Source organism: Aquarana catesbeiana, linkage group LG10 (assembly GCF_042186555.1).
Source record: "Aquarana catesbeiana isolate 2022-GZ linkage group LG10, ASM4218655v1, whole genome shotgun sequence".
NCBI classification, from domain to species: Eukaryota; Metazoa; Chordata; class Amphibia; order Anura; family Ranidae; genus Aquarana; species Aquarana catesbeiana.
The window spans coordinates 18,634,798-18,660,716 of NC_133333.1; the positions used below are offsets into that span (position 1 = coordinate 18,634,798).

Below are 25,919 nucleotides of genomic sequence, written 5' to 3' on the forward strand. Positions count from 1 at the left end.
TCACTGTGTAGGTGATGTGTTACAATACCAGCTATGTCAGGAAGCATAATAGTGTAGTACTGGTCGTGATGTGGGTTAGGGGTGCAGGAGGGTTGGTATGAGCCCTGAGGAAAAGGAGACGGCGGGGAGGGGGGGATGTCATAGAGGGGGAACAACATACAAGAGAGTATCACAATTAAACATGGAAACTTCACTTTTTTCCGCATGGAGTCACTGTGTAGGTCAAGATTGAATACAGACTTCCCTCTAGTGACTAGTCTGAAAATCTTAATATTTATTGTAATAACAACTATAGGAAAGCACAAGCATGTGAATATGTAAGTATTTTAAAGGTCAAGATTTCTGCTTAAAGTTAATTATTCCCAAACAACTATGGCACATCCTTCCCGGAGAGAAAAGGCAATTAAATGCATTGTCAGGAGGGAGGAGTACTGTGATACATGGAAGTGTTACATCCATACACAACATGTCATACATGAACAAGATATTTAATGCCAGTTTGACTTTGAACTTTCAGTCCTAGCAATATACATTTATTGTTCCCCTGAATTCATCCTCCAATGGCCATTCCTGTTTTCACAAGCAGGCGTCCCGGGATGTTTAGGGATCCTTATTAAACTGGTGGAGGATAAGGATGGCGGTGAGTGTGGAAAAGAGCAGGAAAATGACTTCCCCGTTGCTCGGAGCAGTAATGCCGTTTCCCCCATTTCTCGGAGCAGTAATGCCATTTCCCCTCTTGCGCGTAGTAGTGGTGCGCGTAGTAGTAGTGCGCGTAGTAGTAGCGCTGGGATTGATGGTGGTGCTTTCACAAGTAAAGTCATTTACAACAGTCATATAATTCATAGTAGAGGAAACGGTTTGAGCATCACACAGGGATTTAGTACCACATCCTCGAATCATTTCAGTGGAAGAGGTGCCTCCTGCAGGAAGAGAATTTTAACACAAGTGACATTTAACTCCTGACTTTCATTAAAATAGATGTAACCCTAAGATGAATGACTCCAGTTTTGTTGAAGCGTATCCTATACAATTGACTTTAATTAAAATAAAATTATTTTTACTTCTTTATTTGAACATTTGTTATATCTGTCTTGCTGATCTCCTGCAGTCTCGCTGCAACCGCTTCCCATCTATATACACTCCAACGATGGCTGCGTGGCATTTCTCAGGGTGGGTTTGTTGATGGTGACAGCAGTGGACCATGCCTAATGTATGTCTATACACCCAGCCAGGGGCTTATCTGCTGTGGGACAAACACAGCGCTTGCCTCGGGCGGCATTTTTTAGGGGGCGGCGCCGCCCCCCCCCCCCAGGTGACCACGCTATAGCCAAATGACAGCCACAGTACAGTTGTCCAGTTCTGGAGGGCATCCAACAGTGGTGGCTGATGCTCAATTTCTTTGGGGGGGGGTGCGGCAAACAAACCTTACCCATCAATCCCCCCACCCTCCTTCTCTTGATCAGTCGATCGCCCGTTCGATCGCAGCTTCACTCACCGCCACCCACCAGCCCCACACATACCAGGTCGCGGCTTAGGCGGCTTCCCCGCTGCATCTCCTCCCGAGTCCCGGCGGTCGCTCCCCATCCCGGACAATCGGGTCTTAGGACTCCCGGATGGGAGAAGAAGCAATAAGACATTAGTGAATATTAATTCGCCAATGTCACACAAGTGGGTGGGCTCAGGGTGCAGTGCTCTGTGGCCGAGCCCACCCTTTTTGAAGCCAATTAGAGCCTCAGGCTCTAATCATGTGCCTAAAAAAAACCCATTGAAATCCATGCGTCCGGCACCCTGCATCGAGATTAGGGCTCGGGCGCATGGATTAGGGGGGCGGCCCCCCACGGATTAGGGGGGCGGCCCCCCACTGGCATCCATTAATGCTCTCACAGAACCGTCCCCGCCCGCTGCTTTGAACACAGCTAATCACATGTCAGGGAAAAACAGCCAATCACAGTGGCTCTTTACCACCTGATCAGTTGTGTCCAATCACAGCTCTCAACATTCATTTCCCCAGTCTAGCCTATCAGTGCCGCATATCAGTGCTGCTTCATCAGTGCCGCCTCATTCTCTGACCTGCTGACCCCATCCTATGTCCTGCTGACCCCATCCTCTGCTCCATTGACCACATATGTGGCACTTGGATGAACCATGTCTCAGAGTCTGATGGGGAAGCCACAGCTGTTCTTTGTGAATGGCTGCAGCTTCCACATCAGACCCTGAGGCAAGAACGATATACTGCAGCTGGGGTTAGACAAATTTAGATGGGGGGGCACCCAATTTTAGTCTTGTCTAGGGCAGCACAAAACCAAAATACACCACTGCACCCAGCTCCATAAAGACATGATTTGATGGGTTTGGTGTGTCCTGCACAGAGCCCTGACCTCACCACTATTGAATAGCTTTGGGATAAGTTGGAACATTGATAGCGAGCCAGGTCTTCCCATCCAACATCAGTACCTGACCTCACAAATGCTCTTTTGCCTGGATGGGCACAAATTCCCACTGGCACACTCCAAAATTGTGTGGAAAATCTTCCTAGAAGGAGTGGAGGCTGTAACAGCTAGAGATGAGTCAGGCACAGACGTTAGACAAGAAGGTCTGGCTCACAGTCTCCGCTCTAATTCATCTCAAAGGTGTTCTATTGGGTTGAGGTCAGGACTCTGTGCAGGCCAGTCAAGTTCCTCCACCCCAAACTCGCTCATCCATGTCTTTATGGACCTTGTGTTGTACACTGGTGAGTAGTCATGTTGAAACAGGAAGGGGCCATCCCCAATAATTGTCCAAAATATCTTGTCCAAAATATCCAAAGAATGTTTGACCATTCTTCCAGAAGCGAATTTGTGAGGTCAGGCACTGATGTTGGATGAGATGGCCTGGCTCACAGTCTCCGCTCTAATTCATCCCAAAGGTGTTCTATCGGGTTGAGGTCAGGACTCTCTGCAGACCAGTCAAGTTCCTCCACCCCAAACTTGCTCATCCATGTCTTTATGGACCTTGCTTTGTGCACTGGTGCGCAGTCATGTTGGAACAGGAAGGGGCCATCCCCAAACTGTTCCCACAAAGTTGGGAGCATGAAATTGTCCAAAATGTCTTGCTATGCCGACGCCTTAAGAGTTTCCTTCACTGGAACTAAGGGGCCAAGCCTAACCCCCGAAAAACAACCCAATATAATAATCCCCCCTCCACCAAATGATTTGGACCAGTGCACAAAGCAAGGTCCATAAAGACATGGATGAGAGCTTTTGGGGTGGAGGAACTTGTCTGGCCCGCATAGAGAGAATGCTTGACCATTCTTTCATTTATGAGGTCAGGAACTGATGTTGGATGAGAAGGCCTGGCTCTCAGTCTCCGCTTTAATTCATCACAAAGGTTTTCTATTGGGTTGAGGTCAGGACTCTGTGCAGGCCAAGTCAATTTCCTCCACCCCAAACTCACTCATCCATGTCTTTATGGACCTTGCTTTGTGCACTGGTGAGTATCCATGTTGAAACAGGAAGGGGCCATCCCCAAAAATTGTCCAAAATATCTTGGTATGCTGATGCCTTAAGAGTTCCTTTCACTGGAACTAAGGGGCCAAGCCCCACCCCTGAAAAACAACCCCACACCATAATTCCCCCTTCACCGAATGATTTGGACCAGTGCACAAAGCAAGGTCAATGAAGACATGGATGAGCGAGTTTGGGGTGGAGGAACTTGCCCGGCCTGCACAGAGTCTTGACCTCAACCCGATAGAACATCTTTGGGATGAATTAGAGCAGAGACTGCAAGCCAGGCCTTCTCATCTAACATCAACACCTGACCAAACATTCCCATTGACAAACTCCTAAACCTTGTGGACATCCTTCTCAGCTGTTATAGCTGCAAAGGGTGGGCCAACTGAATATTGAACCCTACGGACTAAGACTGGGATGCCATTTAAATTCATGTGCGTGTAAAGGCAGGCGTCCCAATACTTTTGGTAGTACTGGGGTTAATTTACTAAAGGCAAATAGACGGTGCACTTTGCAAAGGGCAGTTGCACTCTGCAGGAGCACTTGCTCCAGAGCTTGGTAAATGAGCAGAAGCTCTGCTGACTTTCATCACCCAATCAAGTGCAAGCAAAAATGCAGTTTTTTTTATTTTCCTTGCATGTGATTGGGTATTCTTTGCAAAGGGAATCTTTACCTCATTTACTAAGTTCTGGAGCAACTGCACTTGCTGAGGGCAACTGCACTTTACAAAGTGCACAGTCTATTTGCCTTTATTAAATCAACCCCATAGTGTATATCATTTGTTCTGCCTAGGAAACGCTCAACGGCCAAGTCCTCCTCTGGTCCTGTGTAAGCTTGAAGTTAATTCTGGTTGGAGCTTACACAAGGTTCAGGAATCTCTGCCCACCTCTATGTGACAGCACTGGGCCAATCACCAAGCACCAACACTGTCACATGGGAAGGTAGGGGCTGAGTGATGTCTGAGGTCAATATATTAGGACAAGACACATTTGCATCATGAAACTGCAATATGTAAGGTGTTATCAAACGTGTATGAAATTACCAGATGTGGTTGTCCGTGCATTGCTCACACACCGGGCCTCTTGTCCTGTGCAGGTCATGGTGGTGTAAGTCCCACAGGTGCTGGAGCTTGAAGAGTAACATGTTTTGCATTGCACACCATTTGATACTTGGCTTGTAGATGTTGCTGTTCAAATATACAAACATACAGAGATTAACCACTTCGTGCCCAGGCCAATTCTGACATTTCTCTCCTAATTGTAAAATTCATCACTTTTTTTGCTAGAAAATTACATAGAACCCCCAAACATTATATTTATTTTTTTAGCAAAGACCCTAGAGAATACAATGGCGGTCATTGCAACTTTCTATCTTGCGCGGTATTTGCGCAGCAATTTTTCGAACGCGTTTTTTTGGGGAAAAAAAACAGTTTCATGCTTTAAAAAAAAAACAAAACAGTAAAGTTAGCCCTTTTTTTTGTGCATAATGTGAAAGATGAAGTTATGCCGAGTAGACAAAAAAGAGGATTATCCCTCATGTGGGGTTTTTTAGCAGCCAACGGAGTTAAGAAAAAATGTATACTAAAATAATAAGGTAGTAAATAGTTTTTATTTCCACAAAGTATCAAAAAATGTATTACTCTGGACATGAACAGTCAAAACATGAGCTGTAGTGCAAAAGTAATAAACAATAAAAACAGCGCCAATGACATGACAGTATGCAATAAAAATGCACGATGAAAAATGCACCATAGAAACAATAATACATAAGTCTTGTACATGAGTCTATTTTCTATCTGTTTCTATTGTTTCTTTGGTGCAATTGTCATTGTGCATTTTTATTGCATACTGTCATGTCATTGGCGCTGTTTTTATTGTTTATTACTTTTGAACTACAGCTCATGTTTTGACTGTTCATGTCCAGAGTAATACATTTTTTGATACTTTGTGGAAATAAAAACTATTTACTACATTATTAGTTTAGTATACATTTTTTCTTAACTCCGTTGGCTGCTAAAAAACCCCACATGGGGGATAATCCTCTTTTTTGACAATTTTATCGGGGTGCGCAGCTATTTTTTTGTCTTTGCTCACATGAGTGTTCTCTTCTTTTTAATTGCCGAGTAAATAGATACCTAACATGTCACACTTCAAAATTGCACACACTCGTGGAATGGCGCCAAACTTTGGTACTTAAAAATCCCCATAGGCGACGCTTTAAAATTTTTTACTGGTTACATGTTTTGAGTTACAGAGGAGGTCTAGGGCTAGAATTATTTCTCTCGCTCTAACCTTCGCGGCAATACCTCACATGTGTGGTTTGAACACCGTTTTCATATGTGGGCGGGACTTATGTATGTGTTCGTTTCTGCGTGCGAGCACACGGGGACAGGGGCACTTTAAATTTTTTTTTTATTTTATTGTTAATTTGACTTTTATTTTTTTAGTTTGACATTTAAAAAAAAAAAAAAAAACTTTGATCACTTTTATTCCTATTACAAGGAATGTAAACATCGGTCCTTTTTACAGTGAGATGTGGGGTCAATAAGAACCCACATCTCACCTCTAGGCTGGGAAGCCTAAAATTAAAAAAAAGAAAAAAACGATCACCGCTTCCCAGTTAAAGCGGCGCTGTTTTTTTGAATGCAGAGGCCGGGCGTGACATCATAACATCGCGCCCGGCCTCCGAACGATCATAGAGACTCCGGTGACCATCTGGTCCACCGGAAATCTCTATGATCACCATCCGGGGCTGGCGGATCCTGTGTCCGACTCACCGATGGAAGCGGTGAGTCGGTACAAGCACCGGAGGGCGGCCCCTCCTGCCGCCCGTAAGAACGATCAAGCGGCAGAACAGCTGCTATGATCATTCTTATGGTGTAGGGAATCACCGGCTGAAAAAGCCAATATCTGAATGATGTCTGTAGCTACAGGCATCATTCAGATATAGCCCCGCAAAGTCAAGGACGTCCCAGGATGCCCTCCCGGCGCAAAGTGTTTAATAAACCTAAGGTGTACTACATGTTTACTCACCACAATGAGTTAATGGAGGACTACTGTTGTCATTCTAGAATGGGACTTCAGAACACCTTTACATCTCTTCTCCCTGACATAGAGGGAGATGTTTTGTAGTCCTCATATATAGGGACGCTGATAGAGGGGGTACCTCCTGTAGGGGGCCCAGGTACACAGGGGGGGCCCTCACAGCAGGAGGATCAGTAGAGCAGAGAATCGAACGATGACAGAACAATGCCCTGTGTGGGTCTCTGCAGCATCTGAAAGACGGTTTCTCCCCCTCTCCCTCCCACCGGCTTTCAGCTGATGGGTGAGAGACACACATGACCAAATTTAGGGGGGTGCTGGGGTGGGCTGTGCCCGATTTTAGTTCTGCCCCCAGGGCTACTTTGGATGTTGTGTCTGGCCGACGCCCGCTGAGCGCCTTCCCCCGACCACCCCAGCCTGCACTTAGGACCGGGACAAGGAGACGGGAGGCTGGAGCACTGAGAGAAGAAGAGGCAGAGAATAAACAGCCAGGAGGAGATGCGCTATGTTGTGTTCTCGCCTCGTATCAGAAGAGTGCTCATCTATACAGTACATGAGACAGGATCACTCTTAGGTTGCATTGGACTGTACCATACCTCTAAACTTTTGAACTTTTGAATAAGAGACACTTGAGGTAAGGGATGACTTGTGGCACGCGTATCGGCAAAATTTGTGTGGCCAAACTCTTGCCAGTGTGAGGGGCAGTGGTTAAACAAAACCTGTCTGTGGGAAGATGTGTGTGATGCCTGGTACAGTACCTTCCATGCTAGCAGTGGGCAGGACCCTTTCTTGTAGCTGGGTGAGGACACGAGGTTACGGAGGTGCTCTGCTCCTTCCAGAGGATCTGTTTGCTGTGAGATACAGCTGTCCCTGACTGCCTACATCTCCCACTTCTTCTCCAGCTTCGGTCAGCCTCTTCTCCGGTCCTGGGAGGTCTTCAGACCTCTTCTCCCTCCAGGGCCATCCATTCCTTGCCGCCCTCGCTGCTCACCTTGCCCGCGCCATCCTTGAGCCGGATGTGGTCGTCCTGTCCACACCTGTTGGCATTCACTGTCCCACTCCCTGTACCAGCTGCCACTACACTCTCCCTATTGGCCCAGTGCCCGATGTGGTCAGTACGCCCCTGGGTCACAGAGTCCCAGCACAGGAAGGTGGAGCCGACATTCCTGATTGATCACAGGCTTATGAAGGTGCCGCCTCTGGAAGGAAGAAGTGAGCAGCGCCGGCTGAAAAAAATCCTTGCTGGTGCCAGCGCCAGTGCATGCCTGTCAGAGAAGTCAATGGAGCCAAGTGCTGTGACTTTTCCCGGCATTGGTCTCCACTCTGGGACGTTGCTTTGATTCGCCGGGATGCCGGGACTTACATCAAATCCCGGGATGGTCTCAGCGAATCCGGGATGGTTGAAAGGTATGCTGTACACACACACCTCCCCCTATCCTTATTTTCTGCTGCCAGGAGATGAGCAGCCTTTGGATGAGAGAGGGGTGGTGTGTGTGTACAGTCCAATGCTATCTAATAGCGATCCTGTCTCATGTACAGTATAGACGAGCACTCTTCTGACATGAGGCAAGAGCACCACACAGCGCATCTCCTCCTGGCTTTGCACTGGCTTCCCCATGTAAGTTGGGGGAGGGGGATGGGTGAATATCTGTGCTGGGAAGTGTAATGGAAGTTTGGGGAAGGGGGATATGTGCTAGAAGGAAGAATGGGGGGGGTGTTTGTGCTAGGAGGAGGGTTGGGGGGTTTAGGCCAGAAGGGGGGGAACGTTTGTGCTAGGAGGGGGGTGGGGGATTTGGGTAGGGAGGAAGGAAGAGAGGGATATGCTAGGAGGGAGGATTTGTGGGAATTTGTCCTAGGAGGGGGATTGGAGAAAGAAAATTGGAGAGGTGATGGGGGGATTTTGTGCCAGGAGGGGGTGAGGGAATATGGGCTAATAGGAGGGATTTGTGATGACATGGGGGATTTGGAGGAGAAGATTTGTGCTAGGATAGAAAGTTTGGGAAGAAAGAGGATATGTGCTAGTGGGTCAATTTTTTTGGGGTGAGGAATTTGTGCTAGGAAGGGAATTGAGATGGGATTTGAGCTGGGGTTGGGGTAAAGATTAGTGCTGGGAGGGGGGATTTGAACTGGGAGTTGGGGGAATATGTGCAATATTGTTTGGGGAGAATTTTGGATTCCAGACAGAATTTATGTTTTTTATGTATAACGGAATGTTTGTGTCCACTAATAATGATTTTCATGTATTATTAGTAAAGATATCATTTTAATATTTTCATGGGGGGAGGGGGGCTGTCAGGTAGACTGCACGGGCCCCATGATTTCTAACAGTGGCTCTGCTCAGATACTGTAGCAACTGGATCTTATTTTCTTGAAAAAACTCATCCCCACACAGTTAGTACTTTTTGTATCACTTCCCCATCCCTTTAGATTGTAAGCTTTCATGAGCAGCACCCTTCTTGCCTTAAATTGCATTGTAACTGTAAGGGTCAGTAAAGACCCCCCTTAATTATATACTTACTTTCTGCTTTACTGTGGCTTACACTTTAAAGACTTACTCTAAGTTAAGTTCACCTTTACAGAAAAATCTGTAAGGTGAACTTACACAGGACCCCCTCCCCGACCCCCCAATCCCGCTGACCTGGATTGTGGTGATCTCCCATTCTAAGCCCTGGTATAGTCGCTTCAGGGGTCCGGGGCTTAGAAATTCCTGCTGCTGAATCTCCATAACGTACCCCTATCAGGAGGGACGTTTCGGAGCATTCAAATTGGTCTGCGCAGACTAATCAGAACCCGCGTAGCCCGTCCTGTCAGCATGAATGCTGAGGGGGTTTCTAAGCCCCGGACCCCTGAGGCGGCTATACCGGGGTTCAGAACAGGAAATCGCCGTGCCAACAGGTTAGCAGGTTGGGAGGAGGTCCTGTGTAAGTTCAGCTTACAGATATTTCTGAAAAGGGGAACTTACACTTTAAAATTTGCTTTGTGCTGACAGTTTCATGTGTGGCAACACTGTTACATAGTTACATAGTTACATAGTAGGTGAGGTTGAAAAAAGACACAAGTCCATCAAGACCAACCTATGTGTGATTATGTGTCAGTATTACATTGTATATCCCTATATGTTGCGGTCATTCAGGTGCTTATCAAATAGTTTCTTGCAGCTATCGATGCTCCCCGCTGAGACCACCGCCTGTGGAAGAGAATTCCACATCCTTGCTGCTCTTACATTAAAGAACCCTCTACGTAGTTTAAGGTTAAATCTCTTTTTTTTAATTTTAATGAGTGGCCACGAGTCTTGTTAAACTCTCTTCTGCGAAAAGTTTTACTCCTATTGTGGTTTCAACAGTACGGTATATGTATATTGAAATCATATCCCCTCTCAAGCGTCTCTTCTCCAGAGAGAATAAGTTCAGTGCTCGCAACCTTTCCTCATAACTAAGATCCTCCAGACCCTTTATTAGCTTTGTTGCCCTTCTTTGTATTCGCTCCATTTCCAGTACATCCTTCCTGAGGACTGGTGCCCAGAACTGGACAGCATACTCCAGGTGCGGCCGGAACAGATATTGTAGAGTGGGAGAATTATCGTTTTATCTCTGGAGTTTATCCCCTTTTTAATGCATGCCAATATTCTGTTTACTTTGTTAGCAGCAGCTTGGCATTGCATGCCATTGCTGAGCCTATCATCTACTAGGACCCCTAGGTCCTTTACCATCCTAGATTCCCCCAGAGGTTCTCCCCCCAGTGTATAAATTGCATTCATATTTTTGCCACCCAAATGCATTATTTTACATTTTTCTACATTGAACTGCATTTGCCATGTAGTTGCCCACCCCATTAATTTGTTCAGATCTTTTTGCAAGGTTTCCACATCCTGCAGAGAAGATATTGCCCTGCTTAGCTTAGTATCGCCTGCAAATACAGAGATTGAACTGTTTATCCCATCCTCCAGGTCGTTTATAAACAAATTAAATAGGATTGGTCCCTGTTATCATAGAAAAGATGATACTGAACATGAGAACTAGAAAGATAATCATAGACAGTCTGGCAATACGCCCAGAATATGTTCACAGACTAGAGAAAGTGTGTTGAGAATGAACTAACTTTAAGATTGTACAATAATCTTCAGATATATATACTTTTAAGAGATGTGTATTACTAGTGGGTGGCAAACATATGTCCATAAACAATTCTATGAAAGTGGGTTTGTCTTTAATGACTGTAACAACACCCCGAGTATGAAAGGGGTTAAAGTCGTTTAGGACATTCTATACCCAAACACAAAAGCAGCTACTAAACACTTCCATCAGCCGAACAAGGAACCCATACAAATAATTCTCCCCCAAGTACGAGACAAGGCTCTGCCTTGAGGTTCAAGCAGGAAAGAATCTTTATTCAAACACATGTTATACAGATTCCACTTCAAAACACTTCCCCCCACTCTTGGAAAACAGGTTGGGTTAAACTGTCCAATGACAATGGACACAAAGGTCGGGTGTGTTTAACTTCTCATCAGTAAACAGTCTTAACAGGGGGGCTGCTGGAGGAATCCCCCATTCCTCTTTCCTCACAGCAAGACACTTACACATCCCATAATAGTTGAAGTAGACAGCCACAATAGACAATAGAATACAGTCACACCCCAACCATCACAGCAAATAGTACACAACATAATGAGACAGCACACATTATATATACATATATATCGTATTGAGTCTGACAAGCACAGATCATAGTGGGGTTCTCATTCACCTTGTGCCCCTATTAGTGACTTCCGTCACAATGGCATATCCAGGGTTCCCAGAGTCTGTGTCTTGGGGGACATGGACCTGAATTTAAAGTAACGCCACCTCAAGGGTCCCCAGGCATACAGCTCACAACTAGCACCGTTCCCCCAAATGCCAGGGCCCATAATCAGTAGGCAAGAGGCTGGCATTCAGTCCCCTCCAAAAGCCTCTGTCCCGGCTAGGTCTTTCACATTTCTCCGCTTTTGGGAGAAGACTAACACAGGAGGAGACCCCCAGACGGCTTGACTCCAAAGTTAGTCAGTAGTTCCAGTCCTCTAATGCTGGTATCCACACAGTACCCCAAACAAATTATTTCAAACGGAGTATTACTCACCCAGCCAACCTCTGCCTCTCTCAGAGAACATGCCAGCCGCTGGGGAGAGGCCTGGACTGGCCCTTCTCCCTGGAGTCCTTTCAGCCACTGGGGAGAAGACAGGGTGACTGAGCACACTCCATCATGCTGTTGGAGATCTGGGCTGAATGCCCAGCATCCCTGGGGTATACAGGTGGGGACTGAAGCCCCATCCACCCTTACAGGAAATTCGTCCTCTGTTAGTTGAGGGCAGAGGCCAGTTGGTGCTGAGCAGAGCACACTGAAGTTTGGCCCTGATATTGCTGTTAAATATTATTTCAAAAATTGTAATTATATGTTTGTGTTAACCAATTGCCGACCGCCTCACGCAGATATACTGCGGCAGAATGGCACGGGCAGGCAAAATCACGTACCTGGTACGTGATTGCTTGCCGCGGGCGGGGGGTCCAATCGGACCCCCCGGTGCCCGAGGCGGTCGGCTTCTGACTGGGAGCGTTCAGAGATGAGGGGGAGGCCATCCATTCGTGGCCCCCCCCCTCGCGATTGCTCCCAGCCAATGAGATTCTTCCCCTGCCACTGTATAGTACACAGAGGCAGAGGAAATTATGTCATCTCTCCTCGGCTTGGTATTTTCCGTTCCGGCGCAGAGCAGAGAAGACATCCGAGTGAGTGCACAACACACACACAGTAGAACATGCCAGGCACACTTTACACCCCTCTTTACCCCCCGATCACCCCCCAATCACCCCCCCCCCCCACTGTCACACTGACACCAAGCAGTTTTTTTTTCTGATTACTGCATTGGTGTCAGTTTGTGACAGTTAGTGCGGTAGGGCAGTTAGTGTTAGCCCCCTTTAGGTCTAGGGTACCCCCCTAACCCCCCCAATAAAGTTTTAACCCCTTGATCACCCCCCGTCGCCAGTGTCACTAAGCGATCTTTTTTCTGATCGCTGTATTAGTGTCACTGGTGACGCTAGTTAGGGAGGTAAATATATAGGTTCGCCGTCAGCGTTTTATAGCGTCAGGGACCCCCATATACTACCTAATAAAGGTCTTAACCCCTTGAATGCCCCCTAGTTAACCCTTTCACCAGTGATCACTGTATAACTATTACGGGTGACGCTGGTTAGTTTGTTTATTTTTTATAGTGTCAAGGCACCCGCCGTTTATTACCGAATAAAGGTTTAGCCCCCTGATCGCCCGACGGTGATATGCGTCGCCCCAGGCAGCGTCAGGTTAGCGCCAGTACCGCTAACACCCACGCACGCACCATACACCTCCCTTAGTGGTATAGTATCTGAACGGATCAATATATGATCAGATCTATACTAGCGTTCCCAGCAGTTTAGGGTTCCCAAAAACGCACTGTTAGCGGGATCAGCCCAGATACCTGCTAGCACCTGCGTTTTGCCCCTCCGCCCGGCCCAGCCCAGCCCACCCAAGTGCAGTATCGATCGATCACTGTCACTTACAAAACACTAAACACATAACTGCAGCGTTCGCAGAGTCAGGCCTGATCCCTGCGATCGCTAACAGTTTTTTTGGTAGCGTTTTGGTGAACTGGCAAGCACCAGCCCCAGGCAGTGTCAGGTTAGTGCCAGTACCGCTAACACCCACGCACGCACCGTACACCTCCCTTAATGGTATAGTATCTGAACGGATCAATATCTGATCCGATCAGATCTGTACTAGCGTCCCCAGCAGTTTAGGGTTCCCAAAAACGCAGTGTTAGCGGGATCAGCCCAGATACCTGCTAGCACCTGCTTTTTGCCCCTCCGCCCGGCCCAGCCCAGCCCACCCAAGTGCAGTATCGATTAATCACTGACACTTACAAAACACTAAACCCATAACTGCAGCGTTCGCAGAGTCAGGCCTGATCCCTTTTTTTGGAACGTTTTGGTGAACTGGCAAGCACCAGCGGCCTAGTACACCCCGGTCGTAGTCAAACCAGCACTGCATTAACACTTGGTGACGTGGCGAGTCCCATAAGTGCAGTTTAGGCTGGTGAGGTGGCAAGCACAAGTAGTGTTCCGCTGCCACCAAGAAGAAGACAAACAGGCCCGTCGTGCCCATAATGCCCTTCCTGCTGCATTCGCCAATCCTAATAATTGGGAACCCACCACTTCTGCAGCACCTGTACTTCCCCCATTCACATCCCCAACCAAATGCAGTCGGCTGCATGAGAGGCATTTTCTTTATGTCCTCCCGAGTACCCCTACCCAACGAACCCCCCCAAAAAAGATGTCGTGTCTGCAGCAAGCGCGGATATAGGCGTGACACCCGCTATTATTGTCCCTCCTGTCCTGACAATCCTGGTCTTTACATTGGTGAATGTTTGGAACGCTACCATTCACTAGTTGAGTATTAGCATAGGGTACAGCATTGCACAGACTAGGACACACTTTCACAGGGTCTCCCAAGATGCCATCGCATTTTGAGAGACCCGAACCCGGAACCGGTTACAGTTATAAAAGTTACAGTTACAAAAAAAAGTGTAAAAAAAAAAAAAAACACACAAAAAAAAAAAAAATAGTTGTCGTTTTATTGTTCTCTCTCTCTCTCTCTCTCTCTCTCTCTCTCTTCTCTCTCTATTGTTCTGCTCTTTTTTACTGTATTCTATTCTGCAATGTTTTATTGTTATTATGTTTTATCATGTTTGCATTTCAAGTATGCAATTTTTTTTATACTTTACTGTTTACTGTGCTTTATTGCTAACCATTTTTTTGTCTTCAGGTACGCCATTCACGACTTTGAGTGGTTATACCAGAATGATGCCTGCAGGTTTAGGTATCATCTTGGTATCATTCTTTTCAGCCAGCGGTCGGCTTTCATGTAAAAGCAATCCTAGCAGCTAATTAGCCTCTAGACTGCTTTTACAAGCAGCGGGAGGGAATGCCCCCCCCCACCGTCTTCCATGTTTTTCTCTGGCTCTCCTGTCTCAACAGGGAACCTGAGAATGCAGCCGGTGATTCAGCCAGCTGACAATAGAGCTGATCAGAGACCAGAGTGGCTCCAAACATCTCTATGGCATAAGAAACCGGAAGCTACGAGCATTTTATGACTTAGATTTCTCCGGATGTAAACAGCGCCATTGGGAAATTGGGAAAGCATTTTATCACACCAATCTTGGTGTGGTCACAAGCTTTGAGGGCAGAGGAGAGATCTAGAGTCTAATAGACCCCAATTTTTTCAAAAAAGAGTACCTGTCACTACCTATTGCTATCATAGGGGATATGTACATCCCTGAGATAACAATAAAAATGATTTAAAAAAAATGAAAGGAACAGTTTAAAAATAAGATAAAAAAGCAAAAAAAAAAGAAAGAAAAAAAAAAATAAATAAATAAAAGCACCCCTGTCCCCCCCTGCTCTCGCGCTAAGGCGAACGCATGCGTCGGTCTGGTGTCAAATGTAAGCAGCAATTGCACCATGCATGTGAGGTGTCACCATGAAGGTCAGATCGAGGGCAGTAATTTTAGCAGTAGACCTCCTCTGTAAATCTAAAGTGGTAACCTGTAAAGGCTTTTAAAGGCTTTTAAAAATGTATTTATTTTATTGCCACTGCACGTTTGTGCGCAATTTTAAAGCATGTCATGTTTGGTATCCATGTACTCGGCCTAAGATCATCTTTTTTATTTCATCAAACATTTGGGCAATATAGTGTGTTTTAGTGCATTAAAATTTAAAAAAGTGTGTTTTTTCCCCCAAATATGTTTGGAAAATCGCTGCGCAAATACTGTGTGAAAAAAAAATGAAACACCCACCATTTTAATCTGTAGGGCATTTGCTTTAAAAAATATATAATGTTTGGGGGTTCAAAGTAATTTTCTTGCAAAAAAAAAAAAATTTTCATGTAAACAAAAAGTGTCAGAAAGGGCTTTGTCTTCAAGTGGTTAGAAGAGTGGGTGATGTGTGACATAAGCTTGTAAATGTTGTGCATAAAATGCCAGGACAGTTCAAAACTCCCCCAAATGACCCCATTTTGGAAAGTAGACACCCCAAGCTATTTGTTGAGAGGCATGTTGAGTACATGGAATATTTTATATTGTGACACAAGCTGCGGGACATACATTATACCCCAACATACATTCTGTTGCTTCCCCTGAGTATGGGGATACAACATGTGTGAGACTTTTTGGGAGCCTAGCCGCGTATGGGACCCCGAAAACCAAGCACCGCCTTCAGGCTTTCTAAGGGCGTAAATTTTTGATTTCACTTTTCACTGCCTATCACAGTTTTGGAGGCCATGGAATGCCCAGGTGGCACAAACCCCCCCAAATGACCCCATTTTGGAAAGTAGACACCCCAAGCTATTTGCTGAGAGGTATAGTGAGTATTTTGCAGACCTCACTTTTTGTCACAAAGTTTTGAAAATTGAAAAAAGAAAAAAAAATGTTTTCTTGTCTTTCTTCATTTTCAAAAACAAATGAGAGCTGCAAAATACTCACCATGCCTCTCAGCAAATAGCTTGGGGTGTCTACTTTCCAAAATGGGGACATTTGGGGGAGGTTTGTGCCACCTGGGCATTCTATGGCCTCCGAAACTGTGATAGGCAGTGAAGCGTGAAATCAAAAATTTACACCCTTAGAAATCCTGAAGGCGGTGTTTGGTTTTCGGGGCCCGTACGCGGCTAGGCTCCCAAAAAGTCCCACACATGTGGTATCCCCATACTCAGGAGAAGCAGCTAAATGTATTTTGGGGTGCAATTCCACATATGCCCATGGCCTGTGTGAGCAATATATCATTTAGTGACAACTTTGTGCAAAAAAAAAAAAATTGTCACTTTCCCGCAACTTGTGTCAAAATATAAAATATTCCATGGACTCAACATGCCTCAAAGCAAATAGCTAGGGGTGTCTACTTTCCAAAATGGGGTCATTTGGGGGGGGGGGTTGTGCCATCTGGGCATTTTATGGCCTTCAAAGTTGTGATAGGTAGTGAGGAGTAAAATCAAAAATTTACGCCCTTAGAAATCCTGACGGCGGTGATTGGTTTTCGGGGCCCCGTACGCGGCTAGGCTCCCAAAAAGTCCCACACATGTGGTATCCCCGTAGTCAGGAGAAGCAGCTGAATATATTTTGGGGTGCAATTCCACATATGCCCATGGCCTGTGTGAGCAATATATCATTTAGTGACAACTTTTTGTATTTTTTTTTGTCATTATTCAATCACTTGGGACAAAAAAAATAATATTCAATGGGCTCAACATGCCTCTCAGCAATTTCCTTGGGGTGTCTACTTTCCAAAATGGGGTCATTTGGGGGGTTTTGTACCGCCCTGCCATTTTAGCACCTCAAGAAATGACATAGGCAGTCATAAACTAAAAGCTGTGTAAGTTCCAGAAAATGTACCCTAGTTTGTAGACGCTATAACTTTTGCGCAAACCAATAAATATACGCTTGACATTTGACATTTTTTTACCAAAGAAATGTGGCCGAATACATTTTGGCCTAAATGTATGACTAAAATTGAGTTTATTGGATTTTTTTTATAACAAAAAGTAGAAAATATCATTTTTTTTTCAAAATTTTCGGTCTTTTTCGTTTATAGCACAAAAAATAAAAACCGCAGAGGTGATCAAATACCATCAAAAGAAAGCTCTATTTGTGGGAAGGAAAGGATGCAAATTTTGTTTGGGTACAGCATTGCATGACCACGCAATTAGCAGTTAAAGCGACGCAGTGCCAAATTGTAAAAAGTGCTCTGGTCAGGAAGGGGGTAAATCCTTCCGGGGCTGAAGTGGTTAAACAGGGGCAGAAAAATTGGGCCTTTGGTGGTGGTGGTGGTGGTGCCACAACACTGTAAGCCCTCACAGTTACTCTTGGTGGGCGCAGGAACGGGCCCTGCTGTGAAATATTGGATCAAAAATTGTAATTACATGCCCCTGTTAAACAGGGGCAGAAAAATTGGGCCTTTGGTGGTGGTGGTGCCACAACACTGTAAGCCCTCACAGTTACTCTTGGTGGGCACAGGAACCGGCACTGTGGTTAAATATTATATCAAAAATTTTAATTACATGCCCCTGTTAAACAGGGGCAGAAAAATTGGGCCTTTGGTGGTGGTGGTGGTGCCACAACACTGTAGCCCCTCACAGATACTCTTGTTGGTCACATGAATGGGCCCTGCTGTGAAATATTTGATCAAAAATTGTAATTACATGCTGTGACAGACCTAGCTGGGACAGAGGCTTTTGGAGGGGACTGAATGCTAGCCTCTTGGCTACCGATTATGGGCCCTGGCATTTAGGGGAACAGTGCTCGTTGTGAGCTGTTTGCCTGGGGACCCTTGAGGTGGCGTTACTTTAGATTCAGATTCAGACACACAGACTCTGGGGACCCTGGATATGCCATTGTGACGGGAGTCACTAATAGGGGAACAGGCTGAATGAGAACCCCACTATGATTTGTGCTTGTCAGACTCAATGCTGTATATATGTATAAATAATGTGTGCTGTCTCATTATGTTGTGTTATATTTGATGTGATGGGTTGGGGTATGACTGTATTCTATTGTCTATTGTGGCTGTCTGCCTCAACTATTATGGGATGTCTAAGTGTCTTGCTGTGAGGAAAGAGGGAGGGGGGATTCCTCCAGCAGCCCCCTGCTAAGACTGTTTACTTATGAGAAGTTAAACACACCTGACCTGTGTGTCCATTGTCATTGGACAGTTTGACCCGCCCTTTTTTCCAAGGGTGGGGGGAAGTGTTTTGAAGTGGGATCCGTATAACATGTGGTGGTGGTGCCACAACATTGTAACCCCTCACAGATACTCTTGGGCGTAGAAACGGGCCCTGCTGTTAAATATTTGATCAAAAATTGTAATTACATGCCCCTGTTAAACAGGGGCAGAAAAATTGGGCCTTTGGTGGTGGTGGTGGTGCCACAACACTGTAACCCCTCACAGATACTCTGGTTGGGCGCAGGAACAGGCCCTGCTGTGAAATGTTTAATCAAAAATTGTAGTTACATGCCCCTGTTAAACAGGGGCTTAAAAATTGGGCTTTAGGCAGTGGTGGTGGTGCCCTAAACCAAAAATATTGTTGGAAGCTAGCATCATTAAGATTGAGGAGGAATAAGGTCACTCAGCATAGGCAGTCTTCAAGGGATCCCACATTCATATAAAAATCAATCAGTTACATCACACATTTTATGAATGTGAGCCTATCAACAGAGTCTGTGGACAGGCGCACTCTATGATCCGTTACAAACCCTCCAGCAGCACTGAATGTGCCTTCAGAAAGAACGCTGGATGCAGGACAGGCCAGTAGCTCAATTGCATATTGAGCAAGTTCTGGTCAGTGGTCCATCCTCAAGACCCAGTAACCCAGTGGATGGTCTGTTGGAAAGGTCTCCAAGTCTGCTCTTGCCCCTAGATATTCCTGCACCATATAATGCAGATGCTGGCGATGGTTGCTTGAACTGATCAGACCTTGGTGCTGAGGACTGAAAAATTGTCTAAAGGCATCGGTCAGCTGGCCACCTTCTCCACCGCTCTTCCTCTGAGTGAACGAAGCCTCAGCAACAGGTTGTCCAGCACCAGGAAATGGTAACCTCCCAGGGTCTGGAAATGCATTGCACACACCTTTCTTCATGGCCTCCTGAAGATGTTTTATCCTCTGCTCCCTCTGCAAAGGCAAGATGAGTTCTGCAACCTTACCCTTGTAACGTGGATCAAGAAGAGTTGCCAGCCAGTTCTGATCCCTCTCCTTGATACCATGAATCCTAGGGTCCTTTTGCAGGCTTTTGCAGAATCAGGGAGGCCATGTAGCGTAAGTTTGCAGAGGCATTTGATTCTGAGTCCTCTGGGTCACTAATGCCGCGTACACACGGTCGGACTTTCCGGCATACTTGGTCCGGTGGACCAGAGTGTGCCGGACAATCCGCCCGTGTGTAGGCGCCGGCGGACTTTTCCGGCGGACTTTTTCCCAAAAGCCCGCCGGACCTAGATTTGAAAAAAGTTTTAAATCTTTCCGCCGGACTCAGTTTCGGGCGGAAAGTCCGCTCGTGTGTGTGCTGGTCCGACGGAAAGCCTGCTCGTGTGTATGCTGGTCCGACGGACCAGATACGACACGAGGGCAGGGTATTGCATCTCCCGCTCGCTGCAATAGGAAAAACAAATTTTCCTATTGCGGCGAGCGCGGGTCATACCAGGCCCTTAGGTCTGGTATGGATTATAAAGGGAACCCCCTACGCCGAAAAAACGGCGTGGGGTCCCCCCTAAAATCCATACCAGACCCCGATCCGAGCACGCAGCCTGGCCGGTCAGGAAAGGGGGTGGGGACGAGCGAGCGCCCCCCCCTCCTGAACCGTACCAGGCCGCATGCCCTCAACATGGGGGGGTGGGTGCTTTGGGGGAGGGGGGCGCCCTGCGGGGCCCCCCACCCCAAAGCACCTTGTCCCCATGTTGATGAGGACAAGGGCCTCTTCCCGACAACCCTGGCCGTTGGTTGTCGGGGTCTGCGGGCGGGGGCTTATCGGAATCTGGGAGCCCCCTTTAATAAGGGGGCCCCCAGATCCCAGCCCCCCACCCTATGTGAATGAGTATGGGGTACATGGTACCCCTACCCATTCACCTAGGGAAAAAGTGTAATAAAACACACTACACAGGTTTTTAAAATATTTTATTAAACAGCTCCGGGGGGGGGGGGGGAGATCTTCCTCCGGCTTCGGGGGTCTTCTTCCGGCTTCGGGGGTCCCTGCGCTTCATCTTCTCCCGGCGTCTGGTTGGTTCTTCTCCCGGTGTTCCAGTTCTTCGGCCGGCTCCTCTGCTGTCTTCAGGTAGCTCTCTTGCCAGCAGAGGTCCGGACTCCTGGGCTTCTGGGCTTCTGGGCTTCTTCTCTTCTCTTCTCTTCTCTTCTCCAGATGTTGACACGACGCTCTCTCCGGCTGGACTGCTCTCCGAGGGCTGCGTTGTGACTTATATAGGCGGAGACCCCGCCCCCTTTTGATGTCACAGTCCCTGGGCATGCTGGGACTGTGACGTTTTAGGGGGCGTGGTCAACATCACCCAGTGACCACGCCCCCTAAAACGTCACAGTCCCAGCATGCCCAGGGACTGTGACATCAAAAGGGGGCGGGGTCTCCGCCTATATAAGTCACAACGCAGCCCTCGGAGAGCAGTCCAGCCGGAGAGAGCGTCGTGTCAACATCTGGAGAAGAGAAGAGAAGAGAAGAAGCCCAGAAGCCCAGAAGCCCAGGAGTCCGGACCTCTGCTGGCAAGAGAGCTACCTGAAGACAGCAGAGGAGCCGGCCGAAGAACTGGAACACCGGGAGAAGAACCAACCGGACGCCGGGAGAAGATGAAGCGCAGGGACCCCCGAAGCCGGAAGAAGACCCCCAAAGCCGGAGGAAGATCTCCCCCCCCGGAGCTGTTTAATAAAATATTTTAAAAACCTGTGTAGTGTGTTTTTTTACACTTTTTCCCTAGGTGAATGGGTAGGGGTACCATGTACCCCATACTCATTCACATAGAGTGGGGGGCCGGGATCTGGGGGCCCCCTTATTAAAGGGGGCTCCCAGATTCCGATAAGCCCCCGCCCGCAGACCCCGACAACCAACGGCCAGGGTTGTCGGGAAGAGGCCCTTGTCCTCATCAACATGGGGACAAGGTGCTTTGGGGTGGGGGGCCCCGCAGGGCGCTCCCCTCCCCCAAAGCACCCACCCCCATGTTGAGGGCATGCGGCCTGGTACGGTTCAGGAGGGGGGGGGGCGCTCGCTCGTCCCCACCCCCTTTCCTGACCGGCCAGGCTGCGTGCTCGGATCGGGGTCTGGTATGGATTTTAGGGGGGACCCCACGCCGTTTTTTCGGCGTAGGGGGTTCCCTTTATAATCCATACCAGACCTAAGGGCCTGGTATGCCCCGCGACAGGGCTCGCAAGGTGTCAATCTCGCCGATAAAAGCGGCAAGATTGACATCCTTTTCTAGTCCCGTCGCACCTGAGTCACGTTCAAAATGAACGGACTTGTCCGTGTGTGGGCAAGTCCGTTCATTCTGAAAGTCCGCCGTAACTCCGGCGAAAGTCCGTCGGAAAGACGGGCGGACTTAGCCCGCCGGAAAGTCCAATCGTGTGTGGGCAAGTCCGTCCGTTTTAAAGTCCGGCGCACCTGGCGGACAAAGTCCGTCGGAAAGTGTGCCGGACCAAGTAGGATAGAAAGTCCGACCATGTGTACGCGGCATAAGGATCACATGATCCATAACAACCTCCTCCCAGCCACGTACAACTCCTTGGGTTTCTGGGGAATGAAAACCATCCCTTGAAGACTCCTGCTGAGTGTTATCCTCCACGTCCATGCTTACACAATCCTTCTCTTCCTCTTCTTCCTGTGTGTTTGGCGGGCCCGCAGGAATACTATCTGGATAAAGGGGGCCTTGAGAGGTAAGGAAGTCCTCCTCTTCCTCCCACTGTTCTGCCTTAAGTGTCCTGTCCATTATTTCACGAAGTGTGTGCTCCAACAGGAAGACAAGATGGACAGTATCACTGATGCATGCATCGTCACTGCTCACCATCCTCATGGCCTCCTCAAATGGTGACAGGACAGTGCATGCATCCTTGATCATTAGCCACTGGCGTGGTGAAAAAAAGCCAAGCTCCCCTGACCCTGTCCTGGTGCCATACTCACACAGGTACTCATTGATGGCCCGCTTCTGCATGTGCAGCTGCTGCAGCATTGCCAACATTGTGTTCCACCTGGTGGACATGTCACAAATAAGGTGATTAATATAGTAGAAGGGTATGGCGCTGTTCCTTTATCTGATTAATGGTTTCCTACCTGCATGTTATGTATTTCTAAGATTAAACAAGACATACAGGTATCAAATGGTGATATCCTCAAAGATATTTCACAATGTTGAACAGAGTATAAAAATATAAATTAATAATAGTGTCAAACTCCATACATAGTGTTGCTGTGTAAATCTTATATTTCAAATGGCACTTAGTGAACGTGCATAAAGTGAATCAGGTTTAAGGGAAACCAAAACAAAACGGGGGAAGGGGGGGGGAGGAACGGAGGGGGAAAAAAAGGGGGGTGTGGGAGGTCAAACGGTGGTGGAAAGAACTGATAAGTATCCAAAAGACAATCTTGGTAAAGTGCAAGCGTGCTATCAAGTTCATAAAGAGTCCTTATTGTGCAGTAAACGTTCTGTCAGATTCATAAAAAGTCCTTATTTGTGCAATAACTTGGTGCATATGGTGTTTGTGATTATAATCCTTCTGCTGTTCAAGAATCCGTACTCTAAATGTGCAGCCACTCACCAGCTCACTGGTGGAGTGGCTGCAGGTTGCATTCCCTTTGAATGTCAGCCAGCCGAGCACTGGCATTGTATGACTGGCAGAAATGACCACAGACTTTTCTGGCCTGCCTCAGGAGATCCTGTAAGCCTGGGTACCTGCTCAAGAACCGCTGCACCACCAAATTCAGGATGTGTGCCAAACATGGGACATGGGTCAAGTGTCCCTGTCGGAGGGCGGAGAGAAGGTTGGTGCCATTGTCGCATACAACCATTCCTGGCTGAAGCTGGCATGGCGTCAACCACCTCTTAGCCTGCCCCTGCAGAGCTGACAGAATCTCTGCCCCAGTGGGGCTCCGGTCCCCTAAGCAGACCAACTCAAGCACCGCATGGCATCTTTTTGCCTGAATGCTTGCGTAGGCTCTTGAACGCTTACGGAGCACCACTGGTTCCGAGGACAATGTTGCAGAAGAGGCCAAAGGGGAAGAATAAGAGGAGGGGGTGGAGGAGAGAGCTGTGGCAGAATCACCACTAGCATTTTGGAGGAGTGGTGGCGGAACAAGCTCCAACAATACTGAACCCTGTTCTGCATCCTTCCCAGCTGCCAGCAGAGTTACGCAGTGCGCCGTGAAGGAAAGGTAACATCCCTGCCCATGCCTGCTAGACCATGAGTCAGCAGTAATATGCACCTTACTGCTAACTGCCCTGTCCAACGAGGCCAAAACATTGCCTTCCACATGCCGGTAGAGAGCCAAAAAGAAATGGCGTTTTGGAACCTTGGTACAGCACATTCCACAAATTCACGAAAGGGGGCAGAGTCTACCAGCTGAAAAGGCAGCAGTTGCAGTGCTAGCAATTTGGCCAAGCTGGCATACAGACGCTGAGCATGTGGATGACTGCAACCACATGCCCTCAACATTGGGAGGGTGCTTTGGGGTCCCCCCTAAAGCAAATTGTCTCCATGTTGATGAGGACAAGGCCCTCATCCCCACAACCCTTGGCCGGTGGTTGTGGGGGTCTGTGGGTGGGGGGGCTTATCGGAATCTGGAAGCCCCCTTTAACAAGGGGACCCCCATATCCCGGCCCTCCCCCCTGTGTGAAATGGTAAGGAGGTACAAAAGTACCCCTACCATTTCACAAAAAAACTGTCAAAAATGTTGAAAATGACAAGAGACAGTTATTGACAATTCCTTTATTTAAATGCTTCTTCTTTCCATCTTCTTTCTTCTAACTTCTTTCTTCCTTCATCCTTCGGTTTCTTCCTCCATCTTCTTCTTCTTCTGGCTCTTCTGGTTCTTCTGGTTCTTCCTCCAGTGTTCTCGTCCAGCATCTTCCTCCGCGGCGTCTCCTTCTCTTTATCTTCTTTTCTTCATCTTCTTCTCCGGGCCGCTTTGCATCCATGATGGCATGGAGGGAGGCTCCCGCTGTGTGACGCTTTTCCTCTTCTGACGGTTCTTAAATAACGGAGGGCGGGGCCACCCGGTGACCCCGCCCCCCTCTGATGCACAGGGACTTGATGGGGACTTCCTTGTGGCATTCCCCGTAATGTCAGAGGGGGGTGGGGTCACCCGCCCTCTGTTATTTAAGAACCGTCAGAAGAGGAGAAGCGTCACACAGCAGGAGCCTCCCATCCAATCGTGGATGCGGAGCGGCTCGAGAAAAGAAGATGAAGAGAAGAAGGCGCCGCTGAGGAAGATGCCGGACGAGAACACCGGAGGAAGAACCAGAAAATCCAGAAGAACCAGAAGAAGAAGAAGATGGAGGAAGAAACCGAAGGAAGCTAGAAGATAGAAGAAAGAAGATAGAAGAAAGAAGAAGCATTTAAATAAAGGAATTGTCAAAAACTGTCTCTTGTCATTTTTAACATTTTTGACACTTTTTTTGTGAAATGATAGGGGTACTTTTGTACCCCCTTACCATTTCACACAGGGGGGAGGGCCGGTATCTGGGGGTCCCCTTGTTAAAGGGGGCTTTCAGATTCCCATAAGCCCCCCGCCCACAGACCCCCACAACCACCGGGCAAGGGTTGTGGTGATGAGGCCTTTGTCCCCATCAACATGAGGACAAGGTGTTTTGGGGGGCTACCCCAAAGCACCCTCCCAATGTTGAGGGCATGTGGCCTGGTACGGTTCAGGAGAGGGGGGGCAATCTCTCGCCCCCCCCCTCTTTTCCTGCGGCCTGCCAGCTTGCGTGCTCGGATAATTGTCTGGTATAGATTTTCAGGGGGACCCCACGCCATTTTTAAAAAAAAATTTTGGCCGGTGTTCCCCTTAATATCCATACCAGACCTGAAGGGCCTGGTATGGAATTTAGAGGGACCCCCACGTCATTATTTTTTTAAATTTTGGTTCGGGGTTCCCCTGTGGGGAATTCCCTTGCCGTTTTTATCAATGAACTGTTATGTGTATTGTCGGACCGGCAATTCATTAATAGCTGCGATGAAAATGGCATGGGAATTCCCCACAGGGGAACCCCGAACCAAAATTTTTTTAAAAAATGACGTGGGGGTCCCCCTAAATTTCATACCAGGCCCTTTAGGTCTGATATGGATATTAAGGGGAACCCCGCGCCAAAATTTTTTTAAAAAATGGTGTGGGGTACCCCCAAAAATCCATACCATACCCTTATCCGAGCACATAACCTGGCAGGCCACAGGAAAAGAGGGGGGGTCGAAAGAGCGCCCCCCCTCCTGAACCGTACCAGGCCACATGCCCTCAACATTGGTAGGGTGCTTTGGGGTAGCCCCCCAAAACACTCTGTCCCCATGTTGATGGGGACAAGGGCCTCATCCCCACAACCCTTGCCCGGCTTATCAGAATCTGGAAGCCCCCTTTAACAAGGGGACCCCTAGATCCCGGCCCTTCCCCCTGCGTGAAATGGTAAGGGGGTACAAAAGTACCCCTACCATTTCACAAAAAAAGTGTCAAAAATGTTAAAAATGACAAGAGACAGTTTTTGACAACTCCTTTATTTAAATGCTTCTTCTTTTTTTTATCTTCTTTCTTCTATCTTCCTTCGGTTTCTTCCTCCATCTTCTTCTTCTTCTTGTTCTTCTGGATCTTCTGGCT

General features: G+C 47.6%; 1 protein-coding gene across 3 annotated transcripts in view; it reads right to left on the reverse strand.

The window, feature by feature from the left end:
- Positions 1–254: 254 nt before the first annotated feature.
- The window catches only part of LOC141110420 (uncharacterized), a 73,513-nt gene continuing 47,848 nt past the window's right edge, over positions 255–25,919 (reverse strand). For 2 of the 3 annotated variants that reach the window (XM_073601763.1, XM_073601765.1), the window contains exons 8-9: positions 4,531–4,674; positions 255–920 (exon numbers count right to left, since the gene is read on the reverse strand). In XM_073601763.1, coding sequence (XP_073457864.1) covers positions 601–920; positions 4,531–4,674 — 464 coding nt within the window. In that variant the 3' untranslated portion in view covers positions 255–600. The remainder of the gene's footprint in view (positions 921–4,530; positions 4,675–25,919) is intronic. The other variant, XM_073601764.1, reaches the window with a different exon arrangement.